This window comes from Danio aesculapii, chromosome 25 (genome assembly GCF_903798145.1).
Source record: "Danio aesculapii chromosome 25, fDanAes4.1, whole genome shotgun sequence".
Classification (NCBI taxonomy): Eukaryota; Metazoa; Chordata; class Actinopteri; order Cypriniformes; family Danionidae; genus Danio; species Danio aesculapii.
In genome coordinates this window covers 10,016,476-10,038,887 of record NC_079459.1, presented here as the reverse complement: position 1 = coordinate 10,038,887, position 22,412 = coordinate 10,016,476, and the positions used below count along the sequence as shown (strand labels likewise).

The window sequence follows — 22,412 nt, the reverse complement described above, 5'->3', positions numbered from 1 at the left end:
TCAAAAGCTCAAGTAAAAGTTTAGATCATGACCCTTCAGTTCATGACCCCTTTATACATCTTACTCTGTGTCTTCATAAACAGCGGTTCACTGCTAATCAAAATCACATAAACAATAATTAATCCATATCTAAATCCATAGCAAATATTTGACAAAATGTAGAGAAATTACAGCTGGCTTCTTTGTGTTCCTTCTTTACTTGAATTGTTTACATGGTTACGTCACCATTCTGGAGGTATGCTTTTTTGGGGGCTTCTCCACACCATAACTTTCCAGTCTTGTCACTCTCTCGAGCCGATGGTGATACTACAAGATGAACTTGATCTGACCACATCCTAATGAGAGGCGACATGTGGAACACACCAAAACAACTAGCCAGATCGATGCTGACTGGTGGCCCAATGAAGCCCAATCAATATGCCCTGTGCAAATCATTGGTCGGTGCTATAGAATCAGGCTTTAATATTCTTCTGTGGAGGTGGAGTTTAACTTTTAAATTAAACATTCCAGGTTCTGGTGTTTTCTGAGCCTGCATCAATAAAAAATATTTCAGCAACATGAATATTTTCAGCTGTGAAACTTACAGGATATTCTTTTAGTATAATGACCTCTTATAAATGAAAAGTTCAAGTAAAAGTTTAGATCTCAGTTCATGACCCCTTTAAACATCTTGCACTGTGTCTTCAAAAAGAGTGATTCACTGTTAATCACAAAAATGCCATGTCATGGTATAATTACCGCAAGTGTAGGTTCTTAACTAAATAAAATCACTTCACATGTTTGTCAGACCTGTTATTTAATTTAATATTTTCTGCCAGTTGATTGAAAAGTAATGTATAAAACAACCATAATGGAATCTCAGTAGTAAGGCAATAAATAGTATAGGCAATACAATACATGCCAGATTTTTACTTGTATTGTTGATAATATCTTTAGCTGAAACACATTTCACATACATGCTTTTAAATGGTGTTTAATCATCAGTGCATATTGTACAATTCCTGGCACATGAACTCATCGTCTTGGCATTGCTAGCTTCTCCAGTTGAGCTACAAGAACAATTTATTTGCTACCGTGCATTTGAACACTGAAATGAGACAATATTTATAATGACAGTGGAATCTTGGATAATTTCAATGTGAACTTAAAGGTGTATTACTACCTCTATGGTATCCACACCAATCTGTAACCCAGCAGAACGTTCGAAGTTTCCTTCCCTCCTTAGATACTCATATCTGTCCAGAAAAAAGAAAACGCACACAACAGTAAAACATCTTTACATTTATCTGAGTACATAACATTAATGCATTTTATATATGTAATAAATATATATAACATTAATTTGCATAATACTTAAGTAGATTAACATATATTTTAATATGCATCAATATGCAAAGAATATCTAATCTAGTAATGCATCGTACATATACCATACGATATGCCACCAGCCATATCACCCCGCAGCCCAAAGACCAGTTACTCACTGAAGCTAAGCAGGGCTGAGCCTGGTCAGTTACCTGGACAGGAGACCACATGGGAAATTTGGGTTGCTGTTGGAAGTGGTGTTAGTGAGGCCAGCAGGGGATGCTCAACCTGTGGTCTGTGTGAGTCCTAATGCCCCAGTAAAGTAAAGTGAAGGTGCTGACTTTTAGATGAGACACTAAACTGAGGTCCTGACTCTATGTGGTCATTAAAATCCCATGACACTAACCCTGGTGTCCTGGCCAAATTCCCTCCATTGGTCCTTACCCGTCGTGGCCTCCCAATCATCCCGATCCACCGAACTGGTTCTATAGTTAGCCCCTTTCACACAGTGATACCGGTAAATATACGGAACGACTTTACAGGTAAATTCAAAAAAGCGCTGTTCATACAGGCAAGGACGTAACAGAATTTTTCTGGAAAAGACCATTCACACATCCATTCCAAAATACCAGTAAATTCTGACATCATTAACCAGAAATGACCTCTAAATGGCTGGCTTTGTATTTGTAAACATTTGACTACATTACAAACTCTGTGGATGGATAAGTATTGTGAACAACTTCGATGAAAACATATGGAGGAACACTTTCGCATGTCGCGATGTACATAATATGTGTGTGTGCTGGCGCTCACTGGCTGTTTTACGTGCACACGTGTCAGAGCTTGAAGGTAAACTGTTTATCATAAGCACTTTATCAATAACTTTTTCACCCGGTTGGCATTAAGAAGGAACAGAAATGTTATCTGGCTAACATCTAGCAGCTAAATGCGTCTGGAAAAATATTCAAAAGCTTTTTTTTCATAAACTGCGCGGACGTGAATGCGTCTGAGTGTTCTGACTGGCTAAAGTAGACGTCAGTGCGTTCTAGACGTGAACGCGCACTTTCCAGCAATTTTCCTTTTGTGTTCACACAGAGCAGCATTCTGGCAAATTACCGGTAATGTTACAACTTCTCTTTCTGGAAAACTGCCAGAACAAATTTACGGGTATTTTCAAAAAGGTTTTCAAAAATTGACGGTAATTTTCCGGAAAGGTCTGTATGTGTGAAAGGGGCTATTGTCTCTCCACTCCACCTGTAGGTAGTGTGTGGTGAGAACACTGGTGCCGTTGTCCTTTGGAGGTTTGTGATTTTGATTGTTAAGCGCTTTGGGTGTATGGCCATACATAATAAATGAATAAATGTGCTATATAAATACACATTACTTACTTACTCACATATATATATATATATATATATATATATATATATATATATATATATATATATATATATATATATATATATGTGTGTGTGTGTGTGTGTGTGTGTGTGTGTGTGTGTGTGTGTGTGTGTGTGTGAATGTTAACTTAAATGTCAAAATTCATAAAAATCTGTTTTTATGTAATAATGATTTATTTTCAAAAATTTGTTTTGGTTTTAAAAAAGTAATAGTAAATAAAAACAAGATTATTGAATATTGAAATAAATATAATATTAATACTATTACCAACTACCAACAAATTCTAATTTCTCTATATCCAATATTTTAACCAAGCGTGTGTATAAGTGTACCGTGGAACAGTGCTTTCTCTGAGGGCCTGCTCCACATCCATGTCTTCACTCTGGAAGTCCACAATGATGATGTTGAAATTGTTGTCCTTTGTCTCACGGTGCAGGAACTCCATGTCTGAAATGAACTGCTGAACCCAACGAGCCTGATTCTTGACTAAACAAAACAAATCAACTAATTATTTAACAATTATTATATAAAATAAATAAGTGCATTTTAATATAATACATATTTTACTCAGGTTATACATTATTATAAAATATATACATAATTATGTCATATGCATTATTATACTGTATTACATAATACATTATTTTTCTTTAGCGACATATTCCATGCACAGAAATGTAATTTCTAAAAAAACAAAGGACACTTTTTCTTATATATTAGTATTTGTAGTACTCTCAGATGCTTCTACAGACACGTCATGTTTGGCGGCTATATTAACCTGCCCATATTAATAAATTAATAAATATAAAAAAAATAAATAAATATTAATTTGTGTTTTATTAATGCCTATCCAACCCTAAACCTAGCCTTTACACTAGCATAAAAAATATATATATATTGTTGTACAGTGTCACAAGCAGTACGCTACATTGATGTGCGCATGCCCAGGTATCCGCAGTTGTGTCCCTTCTAGACTTCACCGCAAAACACTCACTGAAAATAGTGGCAGTTTTACTACCATACCGAGGATTTTCATTTAGTGGTGGGCAGAGCGAGGATTCATGAAACACTCAAAAAAATCAAAACAAATGTGTGTGAGGCTTCAGAATGTTTTGAAACCAGTCTCTACAGTGCCTACTAGTGGTCGTTTTCAGATATTGCTCTGAAACAACTTTAAAAACAAACAGTTAAGCTAAGGAACAATAACCTGCATTGGAACATTGAGTGATCAAGTGATTTAGGGGAATGGTTAGTTTTCCTGAATGGCATGCAGACGAATTGGTTTTATTTTAAATTTGGCTTTTTATTGCTCTGTTCATTTATAAACAGTATGTCGGTATGACATTCCAATGAAGTCTCAGGGCTTGACATTAACTTTTTTGATCGCCAGCCACTTTGGCTAGTAGTTTTCCAACATCACTAGCCACTCGCCATTTTCACTAGCCACAATTTTATTGTTGGGAAAATATATTTTATACACATAAATATGACTTTGACAAGCTAAAATTATTTGATTTAGATTTTGCATTATCTCCACATGCCTCCTCATTCATTTCACTTTTTGTGTGTCGTGTATGAGCTTGCTCAACAATCATGAGCAAATGGGTCATGGTTTCATAGTATTACAATTAGTTTTTATTTTACACAATTTTCAGAGCTCAAAATGAAGGATTTACCAAATTTATATCTGACCACACCAAACATAAACAATTAATTATTTCTTAGCCACAAATTTTAAATGTGTCAAAACAAGCAAAATACAGCTGCATACTATACTTTTTTTTTTAACAAAACATATGCACAGTAATCTGTCCTGGCTAAAGGTCCCAGATCACCAGTAAACTACACATAGCCTAAATGGGGAGTTAATCTCCCATTAATAAATGATAGGTAAACCTTTTTTAACGCAAAAGAAAGCAGGTAAAAAACATACCGTGTGATAATGAAAGGATGATCACACACACACGGGTAATGTTAGACACAAATAATCTGTTCAAAGAATAGTTAAAGCAAAAGCAACTTATAATAAGTCAACTCTGGAAATCTTGAAAGCAGCAAGTCTGTGGGTGCATGTTCATCATTTTTTGTCTTTTCTATTTCAAAGAGAACTGATCGCATCAGTTGTGTTTCTAGACACAGTTGCTTCATGAAAGGAAACGGGAGCGCGCACGCGTTATAAACAGTCGCTCGCATCACCTCAGCTGTTAGCGTCAGTGATTATCCTCTCATTCGGTATTCACCTGCTTTGCTCGTGCGAAGTTGCGAAAGCAATTATTTTTGTCAGTCGTGTTGCTTCTCAATTCTAAGATCGCCTTTGCATGCATATTGGATCATCCTTATGGTCAAACCCTGCTTTTAAGAATTATTTTCTGGGAAAATTATTTTCAACCAGCCGAAGTGGCTTAGTGGGAGTGTCTGATGGTGCAGTGGTTAGCACCCTCGCCTCACAGCAAGAAGGTTGCTGTTTCGAGCCCCGGCTGGACCTGTTGGCATTTCTGTGTGGAGTTTGCCTGTTCTCCCTGTGTATGCATGGGTTTCCTGCAGGTGCTCTGGTTTCCCCCACAATCCAAAGACATGCGCTATAGGTGAATTGAATAAACTAAATTGTTAAAGTGGGAATGTGAGAGTGTATGGGTGTTTCCCAGTACTGGGTTGCAGCCGGAAGGGCATTAACTGTGTAAAACATATGCTTGATAAGTTGGCGGTTCATTCTGCTGTGGGCGACCCTGATGAATAAAGGGACTAAGCCGAAGGAAAATGAACGAATGACGGAAAAGATCATCAAGTCACAATTTCTGACTTTTTAAAAGTCGGGATTCGAACATAGGTCCATCGAAGTGTAGTTGCACTATATTCCCCACACTATCCAGTAGGCTACTTGCAATTGTTTGTTTTTATTATGACCCTGTAAATAAAACGCCGATTCGACAGGTATAGCACATTTCGAAACACTTGTGAAATGACCCACTCCTTTGAATAGCTTTAGTCATATGACTTGGATGCTTCAAAACGCATTGAAGCAGTGTTTCGAATTATCCATGCATTGGAATCTTGACAATGTGTCGAAACGTCAGTTTTGTGTCAGCTATCCCTATTGTCATTGCTTTCTTTATTTACTTTTTTGTTTTATTCATTCATTCATTTTCCTTCAGCTTAGTCCCTTATATATCAGGGGTCACCACAGTGGAATGAACCATACTGGGAAAATACACTCTCGCATTCACACACAATTACGACAAATTTAGTTTATCCAATTCACCTACAGCACATGTGTTTGGACTGTGGGGGAAACCCATGCGAACACGATGAGAACATGCAAACTCCACACAGAAATGCCAACTGGCCCAACCAGGACTCGAACCAGCGACCTTCTTGCTGAGGCGACAGTGCTAACCGCTGAGCTACTATCCTCGCATTTTGATTTACCTTTTTTAATTTATTTTTGCCTGTTTATTGACACTTTGCCTGTCTGCACAAGTGTGATACTGGATTGTGATTTGGATTTGCCTTTTTATAAATAAACATCAGGCAAAACATTCAAAATTGGCGTTCCAGTAGACATACAGTACATTACTTACCTGGCACTACAAAATGCACCATGACATCTTTTTTCCACTTCAACATCACTGGCTGGCATAGCAGGGGTTTTGCATACACTGTGCCCCACTGAGGGGTGGCGCGGGCCCCACGGGTTGGTGTGTGAGATGGTGGAGCAGGTGGACTGGCAACAGGAGAAGAGGGGGACGATGCTGTTACCCCTTCCACATTTTCCAGACTGTCTTCCGCCCGACTACGGTGCAACAACATGTAAATGTACTCAGAAAGGCGGACTATCTTTCGGCCTCTCTCCATTAACTCCAGTTCAACCAGGTAGCGGTTTCCCCGTGCAGAGTCACGGCGCTTTTCTACATTTATGATGCGGAGGAGAGTGTAGATCCTTGGAGGAAGGAAGATTGGAAAGATTAAATGCTGGAGTATATAAATGTGATAACAATAGCATCACTAGCATCACAAACAAAAAATCACAATGAAATTCATCATTAACTGTTTGTAACCTTTTGATTTTATTTAATTTGTCAGTTTTTCAAATGTATGTTGTCTAAATCTGTTAAAAAATTGAATACTATCAGTTTTAATTAGTTAAAAGATATCAATATGGTATAAATAGATTTAGCAGTAGAAAAATCCAGATACAGTTAGTTCAGTAAATTTTCGGGGGCAAAATTGACGCAGCTCCATATTCCACACAACAGATGAATTCAATAAGAAGAATTTAAAAACACCATTGGATTTATTGATGATATATCACATAAATATAAATCAACATATTCATCAATATCAATTCAGTCAATAAAATTATAAATAAATTTGTTTCATTTATGTCTAACTAACTAATATCAATCACAAAAAGTTTAGTAGTTTAGTTATTTTATAAGTATGTAATTCAAATGGATGGAAATTTTATATGCAAGCAGAATACATGGGCCTAAATATATTTTTGAGTGTATTAGACATTTGATGGAAACATAGGTAACACTTTATAAAACTTGCTGACTATGAATCATTAGCAAGCATGAAACATTAGCAAATAGCTAATTTGTCATTTGTTCATAAATTTGTCAGTTCATAAATACAGCTAGAAATGATGTATTTTTGACTTACAGTATAAGCACATATACATTGCAGTGGTTGCCCCAAAAATCTGGAATAATTTGCTTCTCCATGTTAGGCCACAACCCTTTCTGTTTTTAAATTTAGTCTTAAAACCCATTTTTTCTCTTTGGTTTTTAATACCATATGAGAGTCTTATGTCTGTTGTATTTGTCTTTTGTTTTAGATGGTGTATGTGTGTACAGCACTTTGGTAAGCACTTGTTTTTAAAAAAGTGCTTTATAAATAAACATTGACTTGACTTGGCATTGACATGTATAGTTGATGTCAGAATTAATAGCCCTCCGGAATTATTAGCCCCCTGTATATTTTTTTCTCCAATTTTTGTGAAAAGATTGCTTTCAACACATTTCTAAATATAATAGTTATAATATCTAATTTCTAATAACAGATTTTTTTTCTTTAATATGATGACAGTATATAATATTTTACTATATATTTTTCAAGACATTAGTATTTAGCTTAAGGTGACATTTAAAAGCTTGGTTAATTAGGTGAACTAAGCTAATAATTGTATAATAATGATTTGGTTTGTAGACGATCAAATAAAAATGTTGCTTAAGGGGGCAATTTTTTTATTTTTTTTTAAAGCCATTTTAGGTAAATGTTATAATAACATTTACCTAAAATGGCTTTTAAAAAATTAAAAATTGCTTTTATTTTAGCTAAAAATTAAACAGATAAGACATTCTCAAAAAGAATAAAATATTATAGAAAATACTGTGAAACATTCCTTGCTCTGTTAAACATCATTTGAAAAATATTTAAAAAATTAAGAGGGCTAATAAATTTGAATTTAACTGTATAATGTGCTTAATGATTGTATTTTCATACTTTGCTAATGATATTTTTTTATTACTAAATTAAGTATTGCATTATTTATAAACCAGTTACTTAAGAGTAGTTAGTGGTTTTCAAGATCATTCAGAATGAGTAAGTAAATGAATTATAAACTATTTAAATGAACATTTATCTTATTTTCCAGGTATATACATATAGTAATAGTCTTGTAAAATCCTTATAAATGGGTCAGTTATATTCTACACAGGAAATGGACAAAGTTTCAGATTCAGAAAAAAAAATGATACAAAAATTAAACTGTACAACTGTATCAAATTAAAAAACTGTACAGTACATTTAAAAGATCTCTGAATAACATAGAAGTGTTTTATCTATTGTTATATTGTTAAATTATTATATAGTTGTTGTTTTTATCAAATTTTATGTTGTATTTTGACACTCCTGTAATCCAACCATGATTAAACTGAATTTTCAATAGTTTACTAATATTAAAGGTGTATAAACTGTAGGGTGTCCAATTTCTAGTACATGTAATTATTCTAATTCATAAAATAATAATAATAATAATAATAATAATAATAATAATAATAATAATAATAATAATAATAATAATAATAATATTGTGATTGTTTAGACATGCACTCTAAAAAGGCTGGGTTCAACACAATTTTTTTATGTTGTCCCAACACAAATCAATTAAGTTAACCTAAAAAAAATAAAAAAAATAAAAACATTTAAGTGGACTGACCATAAAACAATTAAGTTATCCTCCCAAAAAGACTTGAGATTTGTGTTATTTCAACTCATTTAAATAAGTAGTTTTAACAAGAAGTAAAAGTCTGTCTATACAATCTTGTGTATACAATTGAACAATTGTATAACAGTGGTTTGCTTTGTAAACAATTGAAAAAAAATATTGCATGAGGGGGTTAATAAAATCGACCTTTTAAAGTTTTGTTTTTTAATTAAAAACTGCTGTATTTTTAGCCAAAATAAAATACTTTCTCCAGAAGAAAAAACTTTATAGGAAATACTGTGAAAAATGCCTTGCTCCATTAAATATCAATTGAGAAATATTTGGAAAATAATAACTATTGCACAGGAGGGCTAATAATATTGCCCTCAACTGTAAATTGCAAATTAAAGCGAAAAAATTATCATTTTCTAGAGTATTTGCAATAATTCTCTGTATCACGTATTAGATAAAAAAAGTTTCAGTTTCAGCCTCACCCTCCATTGCGTTCATTGAGTTTCTCCATGTACTGAGCAAGCACGTCCACCACTTCGCTTTCAGACAGCTGCAGGTTTCCTGACACATTGCAGCGGAGATCATTCCAGTCGGAGCGCAACGACTCAAAGTCCATGCTGTTGACAGAAAATGTCCTCTGCCAATTTATGGCCTCTTCTGCCCATCCAGGCCGAGGTTCCACATCCTCATAGCTGTACTCCGACAAACCTCCGTCCTCTTCCGGCTCTGGGTCTGTGTCCGGCCGCTGCTGTTGGGACTCTGTAATCTCTGAGGTGTGCAAATAGGAAGTGACACGAACAGGCTCGGTTGGCGGCACATTCTCAGAGGAGTTAGAGGACTGAGGAGTGGGGTGTAGAGTGGTGATGGGCCTCAAAGGATGCTGGTGTTTCTCCCAGACGCCTCTTATCCTGCGCTCAAAGTGGCTTGGGATTGCTGCTCTATTTGGGGGTATTGGGTTGCTAAAATTCGGGCTAGCTGGAAACACTTTGGCCTCTTGCAAAGGAGATCGTGCGAATAGTTGCGATGCTCGTAGAGGTCCTTTGCCGAGCTTCGGTTTGGCGCTGAGATTTACTAATTTTGTTGTTTTGCCATTTTGATAAAGGAAAACACCAGGGAAGACCTCTCTGGGATGGCGCGAAGCAAGACCTTGCTTCTCCTTAGCAGGTCGCGGTCTTGTGACGTAGATTTTGTTGTCCTCCTTCTTGCGTTCTTTGTTAGCGTGGATGTTTCCAGGGTTGCGGTTGTTGTCGTGAGCATGATTGTTGGCTGGTGATGGGTTTGGGTTGTTGAGGATTTGCTTAGCTCGATTATTGAGGCCAACCAATGAGGATTTTGGTGGGAACAGCAAAGCTGATCTACTTATTTTGGGGGAACGTTCTTCCGACCAACCCTCTCGGCGGTCTCTTTGAACCCAAGCAAGAAGACGACCTCTCACCACACTCTCACTTTTTGGTGACCCTACATTAGTTTGATGGTCTGGAGTGTCTTTTTCCACCTCTTGAGCTTCAGGCACTACCAGCTGCCTTGCTCTGGCAAAAAAGCGCCTTTGCTCTCTTCTTAATGCTGGGTTGCTTGGTTCTACTTCTTTTCTCTCCAGCATTGTGGGAACAGGTTTACCAGAGGGGCTTAAGGTGTGTGTTGACTGGCTAGGTAGGACAGTTTTCTTTGCTGACTGGGTGCCAACAACTTGTGCTTCATCATCTGGATCCACTCCCTCTTCTTCTTCGAGAAAATCTAAAACAGAACATTTAAAGTAAATACTAGAGTATAGTGCATTTGAACCATTCTATAGGAGTAAGTAAACTAATAAACTCTAATATAATACTATAGTACAGTATACTTTTAGCTCACAATTTTTACTGCAACAAACTTACAATAGTACAGTATTAGTCAATGTGTTTGTTTGTTTGTTTGTTTTGTTTATTGCCACAACAGCATCTTCATGTCAAAAAAGTCCATGGCAAGATCAATTTAGACAATAATATATTGCATATTAATAACAACATAATCCAGTAATAGATGAAAAAACACTTAAAATGTTTCATTTAAATCCTGAAACATGATTTTTCAGTTAAACATACAATACATTACCTAAAATTCATCACTGGGATACATTTTTAAAAACATTAATCAAATTCAAACAAAATATCTTAAATGTGTTTATCTTACAATAGCCATTGTATTACCACAGCATCTGTAAAAGTCAATTACTTTACTATAGAAGAGTTCCAAAACATTATAATACTTATTATCGATTACTTTAGTATGTTTTCATGTTCAAATGTGTGTCTGTGTGAGGGTTACTCCACCAGTGGTGGTCCAACACCACAAGAAGATAAGTTATTCTTGACATAATTCAATTTACAGGCCTATTTACACAATTTATACAAATATTTGAATTGAAAAAGAATCTTTTTTAGAGGCCCACCTTTTGATTGGGTTGGAAAGTGCATTAAATATCTGTAGTTAAACACTGTCTTACTACTGAAGTTTCTTTGTTTTATCTACCTCAGTTATAGTCTTAAACAAAGAGCAACACTGCATTGTGTATCTAAGCATTGCCTACACCCTAAAAAACAAAAAATCATTTGCAAATTCTAATCAGCCAATCACATGGCAGCAACTCAATGCATTTAGGCATGTAAACACAGTGAAGATGATCTGCTGCAGTTCAAACCAAGTATCAGAATGGGGAAGTAAGGTGATTTTGAACATGGCATGGTTGTTGATGCCAGACGGGCTGGTCTGAGTATTTCAGAAACTGCTGATCTACCAGAATTTTCACGCACAACCATCTCTTGGGTTTACAGAGAATGGTCCAAAAAAAGAGAAAAAAAAATCCAGTGAGCAGCAGTTCTGTGGGCGCAAATGCCTTGTTGAGAATGGCCAGACTGGTTCGAGCTGATAGAAAGGCAATAGTAACTCAAATAACTTGTTACAACTGAGGTATGCAGAGGAGCATCTCTGAATGCACAAGTCGAACCTTGAGGCTACAGCAGCAGAAGACCACACCGGGTGCCACTCCTGTCAGCTAAGAACAGGAAACTGAGGCTACAGTTCGCACAGGCTCACCAAAATTGAAAAATAAAAGATTGAAAAATCGTTTCCTGGTCTGATGAGTCTCGATTTCTGCTGGGACATTCGGATGGTAGGGTCAGAATTTGGCATTAACAAAACGAAAGCATGGATCCATCCTGGCTTGTATCAACGGTTCAGGCTGGTGGTGGTGGTATACTATTAAGGGGGATTTTTTCTTGACACATTTTGGGCCCATTAGTACCAATTAAGCATCGTGACAACGCCACAGCCTACCTGAGTATTATTGCTTACCATGTCCATCGCTTCATGACCACAGTGCACCCATCTTCCAATGACTATTTCTAGCAGAATAATGCCCCATGTCATAAAGTGCAAATCATCTCAGACTGGTTTCTTCTACACGAGTTCACTGTACTCAAATGGCCTCCACAATCACCAGATCTCAATCCAATAGAGCACCTTTGGGATGTGGTGTAATGGGAGACAAATCTGCAGCAACTGCATGATGCTGTCATGTCAATATGGACCAAAATCTCTGAGGAATATTTCCAGTACCTTGTTGGATCTATTCCATGAAGGATTAAGGCAGTTATGAAGGCAAAAGGGTGTCAAACCTGGTACTAGTAAGGTAAACCTAAAACCTAAAAAAGTGGCCAGTGAGTGGCTGATGGCCGGTATATATATATATATATATATATATATATATTTTTTTTTTTTTTCACCTATTTACCTTTGTAGTACTGTTCTCTTGATAAACTATATCTCTGTTATTACCACTACACTATTATAAAAATCCTTATAATATACACTCATAAATCTTGCTTTAAGTGTCTCCCTTCAATTAACTGAATGAAATTTATGTTTATCATCAACAATGTCTTGCTATTATTTTACTATAGGTTACTGCATTGCTTATTTATTGTTTGTGATATTCAGTTTTTATTTTAAAATAAGTGATTTTTTTTGCACTAACGTTGTTGATATTTGTATTATCAGACAAGATATTATGCATTGAACCTTTAAACCAAGTGTCTTTTTTTTTGTCTGAATTTATCTACTGTCAGTAATTTGCTTCGCCTTTTGATTTAATTGTTGTTTTGACCATGAACTTTGAAGTTAAACACAATTCTAGCTATTCATTTCCTTTCATTCCAACCCGAAGCCATTATCTCCTGATGAATATATCTGCCATGTTCAAACAAAGTAGCTCTTGACGGAACGATGCTCTAATGAAGTGTTATTCCTCTTCTGGATCACTGATCAGACACACACACAAACTCACCATCAGGATTAGGAAAGAAAAACGGCCTGTCATCTTCCTCTTCATCCATCTTCATATATTTATAGAAGCCAAACCTGTTAGAGAAGGATAAGGAGAGAGAAAGAAAGATGGAGTTTATGAAAGGCAGAAATGCTGAGTTTTAAAGAATTGTATTTATTAAATAATTTTAGTTAAATTTCTGAGAATGAGAAATAAAAATGATATAACTAAGTGAGAATGAAAATAAAAATAAAATACTCATTGACTTTCTTGATAAATCCAAATGGTCTTTATGTGCATTAATTTATTCATTCATTCATTTAACCATTTTCTTTTCGGCTTAGTCCCTTTATTAATCCAGGGTCACCACAGCGGAATGAACCGCCAACTTATCCAGCACATGCCCTTCCAGCCGCAACCCATCTCTGGGAAAACGTGCACAATACTTTTAAATAAGTTATCTAATCTCATGATTTTAGCAAAATATAATACATCTTTAATACATCTTATAATACATCAAATATCTTGTTATTTTAAGAACTAAAATCACAACTTATCATCCAATCAAATTCCAACAGATGTTAAATGGGTTTCAGATATCATCTTCCTAATATGTCTTATAAACACATGCTATATATTAATAGTTTATTTCATTAATCATGGTTAATGCCACAATCTATACACAGGCTTACTTTTCCAGATAGATGGGTGACTCTCTGTAGAAGCACTTATTTTCTTTTTCCATGTGGGTGAGACGAGTGAAATCATTGGGATAGACAAAAGAAAGATAAACCTAGGGAAAAAAATACCAGACATACAAACATTATAGATTATTAATTTCATGACAAAAACAGTATTTGGGTTAATTTAATGTATTACATATTAAATGCTTAACATTTTGATATTTAAATCATAAAAAAACCCTCAAAAACATTTCTTTGATATTTTTTCTATATTTCCATGTTCACTTAAAAGGTAAAGTTAAGCACACTACACTTCAGGACGAATTATATTGTAATACACAGCAGCAGATTAGCAATAGGTAACCCCGGCATTCTTTGGAAATGTTGAGTAATTGTATAAAAGTACTGTTACTTTTAAAGTATTGTGAAGTATTGTTACGCAACTACAATGGTAAATAAATGCAGTAACAAAGGTCTATTCTCACTTTTTTCTTGTGAATCAGTATAAAGACAAATTCACTCAGAAACAAAGATATGCGATCTGTCACTGGCGTGGTACCTTTTCGAAAGGTACAAATTTGTAGCTAAAATGTCCAAATTAACCTCTTAATTTGGCCCAAGGTGTTTTTTCTATATATATATATATATATATATATATATATATATATATATATATATATATATATATATATATATATATATATATATAACAAATAAAATAACAAAACAAAATAAAATAAATACACAGATAAATACAAACAATAAATAAATAATGCAAAAATATAAATATAAATAAACAAATAAATAAACAATGCAAAAATAAAACAAAATAAATGTGTTAAATGAAAAATATTACAAATAAAAAAAAATAAAATAAAATAAAATAAAATGCCACCTGATATTGAATGTTTAAAAGTACATCATACACTATAAAATGGTTATGCCATTTCATTACACTGTGACTTTTACATTCTGCAACTTCTTTTGTCAGCCAAAAGGGGGCAGTGATCACATTGGATATTTTAACTAATTCGAACATTAAGTCAAAAATGTAACAGGTGCACAAAAATTGTTGATCACACATGCCTTAGATTCTACAATATGTGCATAAAAATATATGCGTTACACTCACAAATTGTAGTCCTTGATAACGGGCAATAGGGAAGTCTTTGACCACATATGTTGGAGAGTAGAGACAGGCGGGCAGCACATTTTCAAGATGAGCAGGGTCAATCATGGGAACTACAGAGAGTATAGTAAGAAAAACATTTAAATAATGTACCATCACTTTTAATATTTATTATACAGGAAATGCAGAGCACAAAAAGGATCAGTAGACATTAATAGCAACATAAGAGAGAAACGAACGAGTCAAATAAAAGGAGACTAGAAAGAGGATCTGAATAAACACATCGAGGCTCACTGTTGAAAAAGGTGTCGCGGGGGTCCGGTTGCAGCATATCGGCGCCGTGTTGGCTGTGGGTGTGGGTCTCTGCTGGGACACGACTGTGGCTGGCCAGTGTCTGCGGAATGTGATCCACATGGTTCATCTTCAAACTGCTCTCATCTTTCACAAAGAAGGAAAAAGGAGATGGATTAATGAAGATGAAGAGTCATTGTTTATGAACCGACAAACAAATGCGATATTGAAGGAAGGACCAAGTTGACATTCATTCATTTTCCTTCAGCTTAGTCCCTTATTTATCAGGAAACGCCACAGCGGAATGAACCGCCAGCTATTCCGGCTTCATGTTTTACACAGCAGATGCTTTTCCAGCTGTAACTCATACACTATTACCAGTTTTGTTTACCCAGTTCACTTATACCACATGTCTTTGGGAAATCGGAGCACCCGGAGGAAACCCACGCAAACATGGGAGAACATGCAAACTCCACACAGAAATGTTAACTCGAACCAGCGACCTTGTTGTTGTGAGGCAACAGTGATAACCACTGAGCCACTATGTCACCTGGGACCAAGTTGTCTAGAAATCAAAATATTTTTGGGATGGGACAGTAAATTATTACCTGTCAAACAATCTGGCAACATTTTAGCAACTTCTCTGAAACATCTAAAGTCAGTCACACTGTAAAATAAAAACCCTGCTATCTTAAAGGTCTCATGAAATGCTTGTAAATGTGTATTTTATTTTATGTATATCATAATCTCAACTGAAACATGGTGGAGCAGAAAGTAGCTCCTCCCGCTTTTCAAAAAACAGCCAATAGCATTTTGTTTATATCACAGCTCTGTCAGTTATGTGGAACTAGTCGATACCTCTTAAGATCTTTTTAAAGAGTCTTCATACCTCATCGCCACGTTAGGTTTCAACAGGTAACATTGGAGACAAATTTAATAGAATATTTACTAAATACAGTGACGCAGTGGCGCATTCCGCTGTGGTGACCCTGGATTATTAAAGGGACTAAACCGAAAAGAAAATGAAATACAGAATTTACTAAATACTGAATGTAAGAAAGCATAACTAAAGACTCTTATAAGAGCTAGTGATGACTGCTTATCAGTGCAATAGAACTCAGAAGAACTACCCGACCACCCCTATTAACGTTATGAAATAAAAAACAACAATTGGACCAGTTAAATATAATAATAATAATAATAATAATAATAATAATAATAATAATAATAATAATAATAATAATAATAATAATAATAATAATAATAATAATGTTGAGCTTAATTCTCCAACCTTTAAATTAATTAATGAAACTTTGGCCTCCCATTTAATACAACACATTAATTTAGATTTTTCATGGCCGACAGGGATTGGCTGATTCCATATTTAAAAGAACCAGAAAAAAATTTTAATAAAATAAGTGTAACTATTTTATTCATTCATTCATTTTCTTTTCGACTTAGTCCCTTTATTAATCTTGGGTCGCCACAGCGGAATGAACTGCCAACTTATCCAGCACGTTTTATGCAGCGGATGCCCTTCCAGATTCAACCCATCACTGGGAAACATCCATACAACACTCAGTCACACACACACTACAGACAATTTAGCTTACACAATTCACCTATACCAAGTGTCTTTGGACTTGAGGGAGAAACCGGAGCACCCGGAGGAAACCCACGCTAACACGTGAAGAACATGCAAGCTCCACACAGAAATGCCAACTGGCCCAGCCAAGCCTCGAACCAGTGATCTTCTTGCTGTGAGGCGATCGTGCTACCCACTGCGCCACCGTGACGCCCGTAACTATTTTAGCGATTTCATAAAAAACTACACACACAACATCTCAATATTTACAGTATAAATTCAGGCAGGAGGCACGGTGGTTCAGTGGTTGCTGATTTGAGTCCCGGTAGGGTCAGTTGGCATTTTTGTGTGGAGTTTGCATGTTTTCCCGTGTTCCTGTAAACTGGCCGTAGTATATGAATGTGTGTGTGAATAAGTGTGTATGGGTGTTTCCCAGTACTAGGTTGCGGCTGGAAGGGCATCCGCTGGAATAGTTGGCGGTTCATACCGTTGTAGTGGCCCCTGAAATAGAGACCAAGCCGAAGAAAAATTAAATAAATTCAAGCAAAATTTAGCATACAACTATACATTGTACAATCTAAAGTTATACAAAATTTAACACCTTGTACACCCCATAGCAAAATGCAAAACACCCAACTTACTTAATCATGTTAATCCCTAATGAGCATGAGTCCAAAAAACAAAAAGATAACTAAAAAATAGCTTAACAACTGCATAAAACTGTTTCTGCAACCAGGACAGATTTTAAGACACATTTCACACATTTACTGATGTCTAGGTGGTATCTGTCTGTTTAAGCTCGATGTCTTGTTAATATGTGGGTCACTTATTATCTGAGACACCCTGGTGTCTGTGTGACAAATGGCGGTGCCACCCTTCAAACGACAAAGCCCACCAGAGCCCCTCAATGCAGATGAGACAGGCTTTGATGTACGTTTGCAACCCAAGAGAGAGCAGAGGTGGCTGTTGTCACACACTCTGCCCTTTAATGTGTGTGAGACGAACACTGTGAAGTGCTTACGCTCTGTGCCGTGTTCAAAGGGGGTTCACATGAAGGTCAAAGAAACCAACAGTCGAATCCAAACAAAAGCATACTCGGGTATTTAATATTACAATACTGGTTATGTACCAAACAAGATTTTTCCATTCAGGCCCTGGGCTATTTTAAAGCATCACAGGTGTTCAAAATATCAGTTTCTCACAGGCAAATGTGACACACTGACAATACCCAGTGGTCTCTTGCTATACCTTGCAGAATGTTTTAGTCAGTCTTTCCTTAATACATCCAAATGTCTCCTGGGTCTTACAACATACAACCCTTTGGTTATCAGACCATGAGAACAGAAACTTAAGTGATGAAACAAAGCATACAACACAGGTCAGGAGGGAACGCAATTACTGTGACAACTGTCACATTGTCTAATTTTTAAAAATATTTGCCAATGACAACCCCAAATCAGAAAAAGTTGTGGCAGTATGGAAAACACAAATTAAAAAAAGAAAGTAGTGATTTCTAAATTTACTTTGACTTGTATTTCATTGCAGACAATACAACAAATATTATTTAATGTGTTTATAGTTTTTTTTTTTCACATTCTGCACACATTACAAAGTTCTGGCTGTGAAGGAAGGAGATACAGGTACTTGACTGGCCTACCTGCAGTCCGACCTGTCTCCAATAGAGAATGTGTGGCGCATTCTGAAGCGTAAAATGCGTCAACAAAGACCCCGTACTGTTGCCCATTTTAAGACTTGATTGCAGGAAGAATGGGACAAAATTATACTTTAAACACTTCATCACTTTGGGTCTTCAGTCCCTAATGGCCTGTTTCCACTGAGTGGTACGGTACGTATGGTTCGGTACACTTTTATGGCCGTTTCCACAGTCAAAGGGTACCTAAAAGTGAACCGTAGCGTACAATTTTTGGTCACCCTTTGCAAAGGGTACCAAGGGTACCAAAAGGCGGAGCTAGACGCGCAGCTGAATGCTAGTGGTTTACAGAGATACGTCATTCGCTCACGCAACAAGCCAGAATGAAAACAAAGGAACCGCCATGTCTTAAATACACAGCCTATACATTGCACCGTAATAATATATACATATAATAATGAGCCATGGTGGACCCAAGCTCAAACAAACCTTGTCATCATCTTGATGAACAGCACCTCCCTGCTGAAAAATCCAGCTTAAACCAGCCTAGGCTGGTTGGCTAGTTTTAGCTGGTTGACCAGCCTGGTTATAGAGGGGTTTTGGCCATTTCCAGGCTGGTTTCCAGCCATTTCCAGCCTGGGCTGGTTTAAGCTGTTTTTTCAGTAGAGCAAAGCCAAGAAGAAGAGCAGATTCTACCGTGTGCCCCATAGTTTTTTACGAGCCAGTTTAAAGCCTGAGCGGTTTCGCTATCTTGCTTTCACTCAAGCGCACGTCTATATTTGAAATAACAAAGTTCTTGAGCTGATGATAATAACGTGCGCTTGATTACTGACATGCTTTAAAAACCTTTCAGAAATTGACAAACGCGAGAGTGATGCGTGAAAAAACAAAGAAGAAGCCGGAAAAAAAGGAGCAAATAATTTTTTCAGCAAACGTGAACAAACTGTCATTTAGTGGTGTGCGGATCGATACTAAAACATCGATATCTCCGATACCAAATTTGTATCTTCTAGAATCAAGTATCTTATCAAAATATTGATATTTCAGTAGTTTGGAGCAAATATGTAGTTTATTGGAAATATAAATACAGCAGAAAGTAACCATAATTACCCTAGTTTATCTGAATGATGCCAACTTGCGGCAACTACCGCTGGCACATGTTGTTCAGTCACGCTGTCATTGCATATGGGTGACCGTAAGCGAAGTGTGGAACTACTTCACTTCCATAAACTCAAACAATGCGGTTTGTGACACGTGTAACAAAACAGTGAGGTACTCTGGTAATACCACAAACCTAATCAAACATCTACATGTAAATCACAAGACAGAAAATGACAATGTCATGTCTAGGTGGTCAGAAGAGAAGAAAAGCAGACAGGTGCTGCTAGGGAGAGACCGACATCACTTTCAGAGAGAGTTAATGTGGCGATGTGGTTGTATTTTTGGGGCTTGGGTTTTTGTGACAATGAATATGTAAGTTGGCTCTTTTTTTGTATGACAATTCTTCATCAATAAACAAGCATAACCCATAATATGCCTCGTATTCAGTATGTAGTGACACTTTTAAGTTCACCACTTGTTACTTTAATTTCCCAAACAGTAAGTTTTGGCCAAAATATCGGATCGGATCGGTATCGCCAATACTCGCCTTCATTTTACATGGTATCGGATCGGATAGGAAACCAATGGTATCGCACAATACTACTGCCATTGTTGGGTTCTGTCCCCTTTAAGAGAAAGTGATGCAGGAGATTGCATTGGACTCTGGGACAAAAAAACAAAACAAGCAAAAAGTACACAATGCTCAGCGAATAACTTCTTTGTAAAACTGATATTTTCCTGTTCCCAGTGTGGTAAGAAAGTTTAATCTTCGTTTTTGTATCACTGTTGTGAAGTTTGAACTGTCTGTTTGAGATCGCTAAATGAAGTTAGCATCTAAGCGTCTAATGTGATTATTAGCTGATTAATGCTACACTCCTTTTTTGCTTTATGAATTTAGCGATGATTGTTTGGGGATATTTTTTGTTGCATTAGGGAGTGTTTTGTGTTTAGGTAACCATTAAGAAGTTCATATGCTCTGTTTATGTTTAATTATTACATTGAAATGTTGATTATGCCGGGATGTATCAGCTATCAGGGTGAAATAGCTTTGATTAATTAGCAATATTTTATTCGTTTCTTTTCTGTGTTTGCAGTTTGATCACACACATACTCAAGATAACTGTAAACAACTACAAATAACAACAAATGCTTTAATACAACAACCAAATGTTGTGAGTTCTACATCTGGGAATAAAAGAAAATAACAAACTCCATGTTAATGTTATCTTTATTGGTAACAGCCATGTTTAACTATTATCATCACCTTCTGGACTATTAAGAACTTGGAATGAAGGAATTACTTTCTTACAAGAGGTTACATGAGCTGCATTAAAGACACAGATGAGAGGTTTGCACTGACTGAGGGCTATATTTCATGTTGTTTTTGAAATAAGGACTAAATGTATGTTGTGTGTAGTTTTTCTGTAATTGGTAACATATCAGAGACAGTAAGGGTCTGTATGTGTTCATATATGTTGCATTTATTTATTTATTTTATATAATTGCAGACACTACAGTAGCTAATTTTGCACTGTCATTGATCTGCAGTTATAATCAAATCATGTTCACAGAAAGGTTAGTAATAAACATTTTTACAGAGGTATTTATTTGTATATTTTGTAAACAGTGCTTCTCATATGATATGTGAATGACCCGCACAGTTTTACTGTAGACATTTCCTCGAGCGAAAATGACATTGACTGAAACTTTCTGTCATCACCACCATCTGTACCCTTTTAGCAGTGGAAATGCAAGCCTGATAAAGGTGACCCGTACCGTACTGTACTGTACCTGTACTGTCTTTTAAAGCTTGTGAAAAGGAATGGCAACATCACAAAGTGGTAAATGGTTTACTGCTTCAACTTTAATTGAAATGTGTCGCAAGAACCAAAATTGGAATATGTGTTTATGAAAAAACAAAAAAAATAATAATAATAATAAATAAAACAAAATTAAGGAACACATTAAATAATGTCTGTTGTATTGTCTGCAATGCAATAAAAGTCAAGGCAAATCTAGAAATCACTACTTTCATTTTTTATTCACATTTTCCATACTGTGGAATACATTTCTGATTTGGGGTTGTAGATTATTAGTCTATCAGACATATTTGCATGAACAAATCCCTCTGCGGTAAGTAAGAAGTCTAATGTAAACTCTGCTTTATTTACAGTTAATTTACGTGCAGCACTATTCCAGTCTTCATTTGTGTATTGACATATACAATACCAGGGTTCATACACATTTTTACTACTAAAATTCACTTTTCAAGAACATTTTCATGACGTAATGTGTCATGTAATGTCTACACATTTACATGATAAATAAAAGAAAAACAATGCACGCTTAGATTTATTACAGCATATCATAAAACACGCGTCAATCTATTTTGTTTAAATTTGTTTTTACATCTATGTAAAATAGATTTTTATAATGTCTACACAGCACTAACAATGTGAGAGCAAGTTTTTGGCCAAGGACAGAAAATAAGTAAAGACAACTAACCTATATTCAAGTTAGGGCAGCACAATATATCGCTTTAGCATCAATATAGCAATGTGTGCATCCGCAGTAGTAATATTAAATAGTATTGTTATATTCAAGATCATACAGCTCCAGATAACTCGAAACAGCAACCAGTTTCTCCTAGTCTCTCCTCCATCTTTAAAAGTCTCCATAGTAGTCCGGACAACACAAATATTGCTGTCACCTCAAAGGAAACCCTGCCTCTGCATCCATTTGATCG

General features: G+C 35.9%; 1 protein-coding gene across 1 annotated transcript in view; it reads right to left on the bottom strand.

The window, feature by feature from the left end:
• Positions 1-22,412, bottom strand: part of b4galnt4a (beta-1,4-N-acetyl-galactosaminyl transferase 4a) — a 407,281-nt gene that overhangs the window by 6,454 nt on the left and 378,415 nt on the right. The window contains exons 10-17 of the mRNA XM_056452299.1: positions 15,333-15,476; positions 15,042-15,151; positions 13,919-14,019; positions 13,248-13,321; positions 9,409-10,660; positions 6,285-6,643; positions 3,039-3,192; positions 1,163-1,235 (exon numbers count right to left, since the gene is read on the bottom strand). Coding sequence (XP_056308274.1) covers positions 1,163-1,235; positions 3,039-3,192; positions 6,285-6,643; positions 9,409-10,660; positions 13,248-13,321; positions 13,919-14,019; positions 15,042-15,151; positions 15,333-15,476 — 2,267 coding nt within the window. The remainder of the gene's footprint in view (positions 1-1,162; positions 1,236-3,038; positions 3,193-6,284; positions 6,644-9,408; positions 10,661-13,247; positions 13,322-13,918; positions 14,020-15,041; positions 15,152-15,332; positions 15,477-22,412) is intronic.